This window comes from Physeter macrocephalus, chromosome 20 (genome assembly GCF_002837175.3).
Source record: "Physeter macrocephalus isolate SW-GA chromosome 20, ASM283717v5, whole genome shotgun sequence".
In the NCBI taxonomy this organism is placed as follows: Eukaryota; Metazoa; Chordata; class Mammalia; order Artiodactyla; family Physeteridae; genus Physeter; species Physeter macrocephalus.
Window position 1 is genome coordinate 53,959,389 of NC_041233.1, and position 11,079 is coordinate 53,970,467.

Consider the following 11,079-nt stretch of genomic DNA (forward strand, 5'->3'; position numbering starts at 1 on the left):
GACATATATACACTACCAAATGTAAAATAGATAGCTAGTGGGAAGCAGCCGCATGGCACAGGGAGATCAGCTCGGTGCTTTGTGACCACCTAGAGGGGTGGGATAGGGAGGGTGGGAGGGAGACGTAAGAGGGAGGGGATATGGGGATATATGTATACATATAGCTGATTCACTTTGCTATATAGCAGAAACTAACACACCATTGTAAAGCAATTATACTCCAATAAAGATGTTAAAAAAAAAACTAAAAAAATAAATAAATAAAATAAGACAGTAAGAAATCAGAAATTACATAAATATGCAACAATGAGGAAATGAAAAATTAAAAGATGATACTTCTATTCAACTGAGTATTACACAGCTTTAAACATTATGGTTTTAAGATACAGATCCAACACAAGGGACTGGTTTTATAAATTATGGTACATCTATACAATGGATTACCTTGCAACCACTAAGCATCATTTTGTAAAAGAGTATTTATTAACATGGGAAAATATTCATAGTGTATTTCCAGGTAACGAAAGTTGGTTACAAGACATAAAGCTATGTACACAGATGTGGGAAAATACAGAAACCAGTGATTTCCTTGGCAGGGTGAGCATATGGGTAATTTTCTATCTACTTTCTTTTATGGTTACTGTATTCTCCAAGTTTGCTGTATTGAACAAACATTACTTTTGTAATAGAAAAAATATGTTATAAAATGGAAAGTTACAAACTCCCTATAAGAGTACAGGGGTAAAGGGATGAAGAGAGAATAAATCAAGATTACATAAAGAAAAATGGAATATAAGGTAATAGATACTATTGGAACAACTATGTTTATAAAAATGATGAAAAAGGGCAAAAAAGACTGAGTGGGAGGGTGTCAGATGACTTTTTCCCCTACTTTTCCTATTTTTCTCTAATTTCAAAAAATGTTAATATATGAACTTTATAAACATTTTAGTATATCCATCTCCCCCCGCCCCAATCACACGTGTATGGTTATATAACTTCCTTTTCCTTTAAATAGAACATGGCAACCAAATCCAAATCTTGGCTGTCACTCTTCTCAGTGGCTGATGAAGACAGTTGTCGGCAAGTAAAAGAAAGAAAGAGGGGGCCTCTTCACATGATGCCTAATTTCTGTAGGTAAATGGGGATACTTACTGGGAGCTTTCATGGAAACGGTGTACTCATTCTCCAGCTTGGCTTCCACCCTTATCGAGGGAGAATCCTCAGGAGAAAATTCGGCTTCTGTTGTCACCCTCTCATCCAGCTTACATCTCACAATGACGTAGACAGTGGTTTCTGCCTGGAACGGGAAACCAGTCATTGTCCCTTCTTCCTCCTGTTAGGGTGCGGAGCCAGAGGGCCTCCCCAGCTGCTGCAGCCCCAGCTCTACCTAGTGAGGCTGTTCCAGAGCAGGGTGGGGTCTGCAGTCCAGTGGCGGGCAGTGACTGTTTGCCATGGGTCCCAACAAGACAAGTTACAAAAACCAAGAGTGAACATTTATAAACCTTAATAGCAATTTGATAGAGTAATTTTATGTCTGTCAAACCTAATAATAATTTTAAAACCTGTGGCTTGTATTTTATATGTCTTTTTATTTAATTTTTATAGCATTTCTTTTTTGTTGTATATTATAAAAGTATTGGTCCATGGCAGAATTGGAAATTTTAAAAAACAAAAATTTTTAAAAGTTCTTCACCACAGATAGTTTGAGAAGCACTATTCTAGATCAGCCTTGCTACCCAAAGTGAGGCCAAGGGACCAGCAGCATTGGCATCCTTGAAAGCTTGTTAGAAATGCAGAATCTCAAGCTTGCCTGGACCGACCACACCAGAGTCTGCATTTTACCAAGACCCCTGGGTCACTCATGCACCTTACAGAGTGAGAGGTACTGATTTAGAGAAGCCCTCTTGGGTTCTGCAATTTATGCTGTTCTTAGATGGACAAAAATAACTTACTGGAGGATTAATTTTCCCAAGGCACTGAGCAACCTAAGTAGCTATTTTACATTGCTTTGAGACCTCCTGCCAAACCTGCTAAATGGAATTATCTGTTTTACTGGGCTGGTTACGCGGTTAAGCTCTTAAGACACTGAACTGGAAAGAACAGGCCCTCCAAAAAGCAGGGGAAAAGGAGAAATTTCTGGCCATAGCTAATCCCCAAATGTTCATTGTAAGATTCTGCTCTCAAGCCCTTACAGTAGGCCTTCGTGACAAGGGCCACGGTTCCAGAACAGGTGGGAGGGGGATGTGGTCCTGGCTCACGGAGACTGCTTAGGGTGAATGTGAGTGTGTTTGTGGTTGACCTGACTCCAACTGCAGGTCCAGCCCTCTCCCACCTGCCCCTTCTCCCAGGGAGCATGGGGAGCCAGGGAAGACGAGTGTGTCTCTCCTATTGACAGTCATGACCCAACCCCAGCCCAGCCTCCCCAGGAGCCAGGGACCTGGAGCAGGCAACAGTGAGAATCCTGGGTCAGTGGCAACCAGCACAGGAGAAGGAGCCAAAGCCTGGAAAACCAGGGGGCATGGGAGGGGCATCATCCTTTAGTTCTAAACCCTCTCCCCACAGGCACCCACCAGCGTGGTCTCAGGACATGGGGCAGGCAGGAAGGAGTACGAGGAGACTGGAAACTGAAATGCCCACTACAAAGGCCTGGACAGTAAGGAAAAGGAGTGAAGGGGGTACAAAGAAAGGGGAGTGATGAGAACCAGCGACCTGGGGGTGCACAGCCCCATCTAAAGGGTCACTAGGCCCAGCTGCTCATCTCAGGCCTGGTATTACCAGATTCTGATTCAAAGGAGGCTGGAAACAGGTTTTCATGCCTAACTCTTTAAAACACTGTGCCGCTGGAACCAAACATGTCTATGAGTTCAATCCAGCCGGAAGCAGCAGTCTGCAGCCCTCATGGAGGGACTCCTTGCCCAATGCCTCATGGCCTCAGGCTGCGCAGAAAACCACTCACAAGTGCAGGGAAGATAGGACTTCCCATTTCCATGGCCATCATGCCCTCTTGCCTACAGGAGCCCACAGTGGCAAACTTAGCACAGGGCTCCTACCCACAAAAAAGTGTTTCACTGCTCTGAACCAATATCACACATTTCTCATCAGGAAAAGAAAGATAATTAAAAACTATCAATACTATGGTAGGATTCAAATGACAGTGGCCCATCAGTTGGCCATCACATTCAGGTCACCTCTTAACATACGTCCTACCCCTGAAAACGTTAGTCACATGCTCAGGCATTAATTTTCTCCCTTTTGCAAGCAATGCTGGGCAGCAAGTTTCAGCCACCGAGCTTCAAGGCACTCATTTGGGTCGTAAAGGGGGCCAGTTGATGGAGAAGCAAGCTCTCAAAATGCCCAGCGCTAGGCTGGAAGGAACAGACCCAGGCCTCTAACTCCAGGGTTGGCATATAAGTGTTTTGTAATGTTCATGTCTGCTGATCTTCAACACGTTCTAAGTTTTTGATCATGAACTTAATGTCTTAGATTGATGACATATACATTCCTGGGCTCATCTCCCTTTGACTTAAAGGAGTGAGGTGTGCCCAGGGCCCAGGCACTGGGGGTCCCAGGATAGCTAGTGCACAGGGAAACCCCACGGGAAGGCTGGGATTACAGTAAGGTGCAAGAGGAGAACCCCGCTCCCTTTACTACAACAAACTTCCACTGAAAAGCCCCAAAGCCCATGCTCCAACATCCATCCACCAGCCCTAGCAGTGCCTACCCCACAGCGGATGCGGTCCGGCTGCACCACCATCAGGTTCCCAGGTGAAGTCTTCGGTGGCAGGTTATGCTGCTCCGAGTAGGGAAGGACCCTCTCGTCCTCGGTCTCAGTGTCAGTGATTGAGTCACAGCCAGAATCTGTGGCACAGAGAACACGGCTGAATGGAAAGACAAGGAAGCAGTGCTGGGCATATTCCACCCCCATTAAAACCCCAAAAGTTACCAAACAGGAAATGGCTCCGACCGTCAAACAAATACAGGCTGAAGGTAGTGACTCAGGAAATCATGAAAGAGGACCTCATGGGGAAAAGTCAACAACCATGGAGGCCATGAGGGTAGAAACAAGAGGACGATGGTGTGGAGAAAAGCCAAAAAATTTGAGGCAGGCTGCTGTCTGAGGCTGACAAGTCTAGTCGCAAACAATAGACTTCTGGAAGCTTCTTGCAGGGCTGGCTTCAGTGATTGTGAGGAAAGAGGCCCCTTCTCCTCAGGGGGAGTCAAGAACAGACTGTCCACTTAAAGGTCATCTTTTGAACATCAAGTAAAACCTGCGCTTTCCAGGAAGCGATTATTCCTCAGGGTCATGGCTAGCTAACGTACTCCCTCTGGAGCAAGGGGTAAAAAGCAATCGCTTTCAACAAATCTTAGAGTATAACCGGGTTCCAAATCAGTACCACAGCCAACACCTCTGCTGTGGAAAGATTAGAGCGCGCACAGCTTCAGTGAAGGCGAGCAGGGGTGTGCAGATGGGGTGCGGCACAGAATGAGACAATGCTGAGATGGGGGAAAGTGGAAACTACCAGAGTTCTAGGCCGGGGGCTCTTAACCAGGGCTCATTGATTGATAGGGTACCTCTGTGCAAGATTCTGTGTGTGTGTGCATGTGTGTGTGTGTGTTCCTCAAAGAGGAACAAAATGGTTAAGAATAGCTACAAGGAGAGTGAAGCTTCATCTAGTCCCTTCGTTGGGCTTGCTCTTCTCCATTCCTAAACCACTGACAGAGCCGGACAAACATACTAGGTACTGCGAGGACATGAAGGTGAACCAGACATCCATCCTTCCTTCAGAGAGCCCGCAATATAAAAGGGCTGGTGAGAGGTAGGGGTTAACTCGGCTGATTCCTGCAGGCTGGCCTCCCACGGAAGGAGTGCAATCCTTCCTGGGAGAAAGCTGGGGTGGCAGACCAGGCCACCGATATGTCCCCACAGAAAGCTGTAACACAAGCTTGCACTCTAGATCCCAGGTCATGCCAGGGGAGGGCTGTGCTCCCACAACCATGAAGGATGAGGTGGCAGAGCAGGGATTGGGAACCAAGCACCACCGTGTCCTAGGGCTATAACTGTGAGGCAAGGGCCTCCGGGGAGCTTCTCAGGCCAGGGGAGGGGCTGAGGCTTCCCAGATACGCAACTGAAAAGCCCCACAGCCTTGGACAGGGGTCTTGTCCTAGAGCCTGACGTGTGCTGACAGATGTCTACACAAGGCCCCAAAGTGTGATGGGCAGGGAGGTACGTACACCTGCTGCTTGTCCCCTCTCTGTGCTTTCTCCCAAGATGCACTATTCCAGAGGGCCGGGCTGAGTGCAGCTTGGTCTCTGACCTTGTTCACACAGCAGGAATCCAGGCAGATCTCAGTGCCAAGAGAGGGGGCAAAGAACCCTGGGAGTTTCAAGGAGGAACTGTTTATCACTAGGCATCAGAACCATCAATCTTCTCTATCTTTCCTTTCCTTTCAGTCCTGCCTCACTTACTCAGTGCTAATTATCCCCCTGCAAAGGCTAAGTGCAGTAGCCTTCCCACCTCTCTGCCATTCAAGCCAAGTTAACCGAAGGCTGCCATTTTCTCCATTGGATCTGCCCTTCCCCACATCCTTTTCTCCTTGACTGAGTACTACTAAAATGGCCAGGGACCATCTCCATGGGCAGAGCTGTACACGCCATCCAAGCAACTCCCACCCACCACGGGAATCTGTGAAAGAAAGAGCCAAAAAATTAGGGATAATTGATATTCTTCTTCTTAATAATTATATAACACCACATCAAGCTTTAATTTTGTATTATTTGATGACTGAACATGCCATTTTTTCATTTCTGAGGTTCTTCCTGGATGAGAAAATAACCCCATTGACTTAAAACATTCAGTCAGTTTCTTAAAGCTGCAAGAAGCTCCCTGGAACTATTTATGGTTCTAGAATTGTTTAGACACTATCCTGTGTGGCTAGCGTGGTGGGTACCAACCTATTATAATTTACTGTACAGGTATAATCTTATTGGGATAGACCCACAGTACAGTCTATTGCTTCAGAAAAAGAAATCTCTTCAGGGACTTCCCTCGTGGCGCAGTGGTTAAGAATCTGCCTACCAATGCAGGGGACACGGGTTCAAGCCCTGGTCCAGGAAGATCCCACATGCCACAGAACAACTAAGCCCGTGCGCCACAACTACTGAGCCTGCGCTCTAGAGCCCACAAGCCACAACTACTGAGCCCACGTGCCACAACTACTGAAGCCCGTGCACCTAGAGCCCGTGCTTCGCAACAAGAGAAGCCAACACAATGAGATGCCTGCGCACCACAACAAAGAGTAGCCCCTGCTTGCTGCAACTAGAGAAAGCCCATGCACAGCAACGCAATGCAGCCATAAATTAATTAATTAATTAATTTTAAAAAAGAAAATCTCTTCATTTCTCCCAAATTACTGACCCAATTAGTTGGCTGGCCAAAGAGTCAAAGCTCTAGTAAATATAATCAGGAAAAGAACAGAGAAATAGAAATAAGCCAAATAAGAAAGAGATAATAACAACAGATATGGAGAAGAATTTTAGAAACATACTGATGTGAAAATTCGTTGCTAAGAGTTTTTTTTTTAATTTCAATACAATTTTTATAGAAAAATATAAATTACCAAAATTGTCTCAAAATAAGTAGAAAATCTGACTAAAACAATAATCACACAGAAAATTTTTCTCACTTTTCAAATAAAATGTAAAATACAGGTCACACACCCATTGCTGCATTGAATTTTAAATTGTAATTGCCATGATGTTTTTCTTTACAACATTTAATTTTCCTCTCTAGGAAAATTCCATCTATATAGATTTTGTGTCTCTTACTAAAGTTTAAAAAACAATAAAGGATAGTCTTATTTTATATTAAATTTATAAAAAAATTAAACTGAGCAATTAAATACAATAGACAACCACAAAATCAAGTTTCTTTCTCATAAAAACTTAATATATGGTAAAGAAAGCACTAAAAATCAGTACAGAATAAAGAAAATGTTTGGTGAGGATGACAGCAGATGGTATTGAAAAAATTTAGCTATTTGGGGTGGGCATGGAGGGACAGAGAGACTGTTTAGAATCTTCCTAATTCTTATACTCCAAAATAAACTTTAGATGGATTATAGGTTGAAATGAACAATGAAAACAAATTTTAAAAATTAAAAAGATAAAAATATGGTTGAAAATTTTATCATTGTTTTGGGAAAAGATTTGTTTACCTTAAAAACAACTGAAGAAATACAATCCAAAAAGCAATAGAGTTGATGACATGAATTTAAAATTTTAGTAAACAAATTTATAAAAACCGAAAAACTAAATTCTAATGCTTTGGCAGCATTAGTCATAACAGCCACAGGTGGAAACAACCCAATTGTCCATTCTTTGATGAATGGATTGACAAATTATTCAGCCATAAAAAGGAATAAAATACCAATATATGCTACAACATAGATTAACGTTGAAAACATTATGCTGAGTGAAAGAAACCAGCCACAAAAGACCACATATTATATGATTCCAAATATACAATATGTCCAGAATAGGCACATCTATAGAAACAGAAAGTAGATTAGTTATTGCCTAGGGCTGGGGTTTTGGGGAAGCTGGGGGAGGTTGGGAGATGATAGCTAAAGGGTGTGAGGTTTCTTTTTGAGGTGATGAAAATATTCTAGAATTGATTGTAGTGATAGTTGCACAAGTCTGTGAATATACAAAAACATCATTGAATTGTATACTTTAAATGGGTAAATTGTTTGTTATGTGAATTATATCTCAATAAAACTGTTACCAAAAAATTCAATGGCAAACCACAAATTGGTTAAAAAATTTGACATAAATACGCCAAGGGGCTGATCTCCTTAATATATGAAGAGGTCATAGAAATCTCTTTAAAAATACCCAAAGCCCAATAAGTAGATAATTCACAAAGGAAGAAATAAAACTTACCCCCCCATTCAAAAAAATGAAAAATCATTCATTATCTCTAATCATCATGGAGATGCAAATAAAAATAAAAATAATATATTACTATTTCACCTTTTCTAATTAGGAAACATTTGAAGGTGAGGTAGGACAGATACTCTCATTTGTTGCTGAAGAAAGTGTAAACTGGTACACCCTTTCTGGAAAGCCATGTGACCATATACAGAGAAAGAGCAAGTCTTTAAAATGGTCATATCTGGCCACATAATTTTACTTCTAGAAATCTCTCCTTTTTTTTTTTTTTGCGGTACGCGGGCCTCTTACTGTTGTGGTCTCTCCCGTCGCAGAGCAAAGGCTCCAGACGCGCAGGCTCAGCGGCCGTGACTCACGGGCCCAGCCGCTCCGCGGCATGTGGGATCTTCCCGGACCGGGGCACGAACCCGTGTCCCCTGCATCAGCAGGCGGACTCTTAACCACTGCGCCACCAGGGAAGCCCTAGAAGTCTCTCTTAAGGAGGAAAATAACTATTCAAAATGTAGACAAAGATAGTGAACCAAGATGTCTGCTAAATCATTCTTTGCATTGCTGAGAAACTAAAAACAACCTGTCTCATAAAAGATTAAAAATATTATTTTCAAAGAGTTTTAAGTAAAAGCTTATGACATGTTAAGCAAAAAAGCAGAATATAAAATCATATATCTTATAATGTAGTATATCAATTATATAAAGGAAAATGCATTTTAAAAGGTCAGAAGAAAATGTATGGATAAACTGCATGATCCTTCCCTCCCTCCCTCTTTTCTTCCTTCTTTCCTACCTTCCAACTGTTCATGTTATTTTCATATTCTCCACAATGAGAAAGCACTTTGATAATGGGGATGGGTGAAGAGAGAAGTAACAGCTGAATCTTTTGGCTAATCACTTCATCAGCTTGGTATCATTTATGATGAGATTGGTCCTAGTAGTACAGCACTTGGCAGATTTCCCCAGCGTTCAGATGGGTCCTATAAACAATCCCTTCCAGTAGGTCTATTCATTTAGCCACCTGAAATGAATTAGCTACTGGCAGCTAATTCATTTCAAGAAGTCAGGCAGGATGCCATTCACTCTGTAGGGAGATTCTGGTGGCGCTGATAGACAGCACCATCACTTAAGTTTCTTCAGCCACATCGGTCTCTTCCACAGTGCACTACAGACCGAGCCAGGGTCCAACCACTTGAGCAGATGCAGAGTTTCCTTTGAAGGATATACAAACCCAGACAAAAGTACCACTGAAACCCACCTGAAAGAGTGAGATGGCCCCAAAGTTTCCCACTTAAACGTGTAGATTCCTCTCGCCCCCTCCCCACCTTGAAGATAAACACCAGCTTTACTGTCCTGCGACTCAAATAAATAAAAGTTTGAGTGAAGGCACACTGAAAACCCCAAGGATCCTCGCCAGTTAAAGTTTTATTAAGACACCAATAGTATCCTTACTGCTTTAAAATTTAACAATATCCTCTCAGCTTTTATAAGGCCTGGAGAAACTCCGGAGAAATTATAGAAGACTTTCTTTGTGCATCCAGCTCATCTATAAAGGACCCTTGTGGCAAACACTCCTTGAATTCAGTGGCAGGAAGTTTGTGTCCCCAGAGAACTTGGCTGCTTTCTCTCATTAGACAATAAGAACAAGCTAACATGGTGTGTTTCACCTTCTTTTTTTTTTTTAACGCGGGCCTCTCGCTGCTGTGGCCTCTCCTGTTGCGGAGCACAGGCTCCGGACGCGCAGGCTCAGCGGCCATGGCTCACGGGCCTAGCTGCTCCGCGGCATGTGGGATCTTCCCGGACTGGGCCACGAACCCGTGTCCCCTGCATCGGCAGGTGGACTCTCAACCACTGCGCCACCAGGGAAGCCCGTGTTTCACCTTCTGCCCTTGCTGCCAGGTAGCTCAGTTTCAATTTTGGTTCTTAACCACTGTTAACACTTTCATCCAGGTCTTGCTTTCCTATTTTTCTTTTTTTATATTGTGTTTAATTTTGGAGGCTCCTTCGAAACTTCGGGGATCTAGGCAGGATGTGAATCAATCTTTCTCAAAACTGGTATCTGCCAAAAGTCCTCAGATGTAGTCTTATGAGAATCAGTACTTGGGCTTTTCATTTAGATGACAATGCCTTTAAAATGGATGAAAAGACATTCCAGATTATCTGGATGACCACATTATAAATGGGTCCAGCCACAGGACTGTGGTGCCCGTGTGTGTGTGTGTGTGTGTGTGTGTATCATTTTGCAACCAGGTCATGCTAAGCTGTCAGGGGCCAATGAGGAAAGAAGACAGGGGGCAGGATGACATGTAAATGAGGCATTTGTGCCAAGTGAACACAAGAAGGTTTCCCCATACACTGCTTCACATAGAGAAATGCAGTGGGAGATCCAAGTCCCACAATAACACTGGGGAGCTGTAGCAAGCCCCTGTGACAGAATCAGCGAGCACCAGAGCTTTGTGCCACATTCATGATGCTGCTTCGGTAAATGACCATCATCTATGACAAAACAAGTGTAGTCAGTTTGCCCTGTATTTATTTTATGCATGTATTTGTATCTGGTTCATTTGTTTTGCTTTTGGAGTTGGTTGGGAAAGAACAATAAGCATCAGGAGTTGAATATGTTTATACGTATTTCAACAACATCAAAATAATCTACCAACACTAAAGGCTCATAATTTTTTTTCCTTTACAAGGGAGTCTAAAAAGTTATTTAACATTATTTGGGTCTAAAGAAACTATGAATTTTACAGCTCAATAACAAAAAAACAAACAACCCAATCCAAAAATGGGCAGAAGACCTAAACAGACATTTCTCCAAAGAAGATATACAGATTGCCAACAAACACATGAAAGAATGCTCAACACCATTAATCATTAGACAAATGCAAATCAAAACTACAGTGAGATATCATCTCACACCGGTCAGAATGGCCATCATCAAAAAATCTAGAAACAATCAATGCTGGAGAGGGTGTGGAGAAAAGGGAACCCTCTTGCACTGTTGGCGGGAATGTAAATTGACACAGCCACTATGGAGAACAGTACGGAGGTTCCTTAAAAAACTACAGATAGAACTACCATACGACCCAGCAATCCCACTACTAGGCATATATCCTGAGAAAACCATAATTCAGA

General features: G+C 42.9%; 1 protein-coding gene across 1 annotated transcript in view; it reads right to left on the bottom strand.

Moving 5' to 3' along the window:
- Positions 1–11,079, bottom strand: part of PIK3AP1 (phosphoinositide-3-kinase adaptor protein 1) — a 111,230-nt gene that overhangs the window by 54,889 nt on the left and 45,262 nt on the right. The window contains exons 3-4 of the mRNA XM_007119499.2: positions 3,725–3,861; positions 1,156–1,300 (exon numbers count right to left, since the gene is read on the bottom strand). Coding sequence (XP_007119561.2) covers positions 1,156–1,300; positions 3,725–3,861 — 282 coding nt within the window. The remainder of the gene's footprint in view (positions 1–1,155; positions 1,301–3,724; positions 3,862–11,079) is intronic.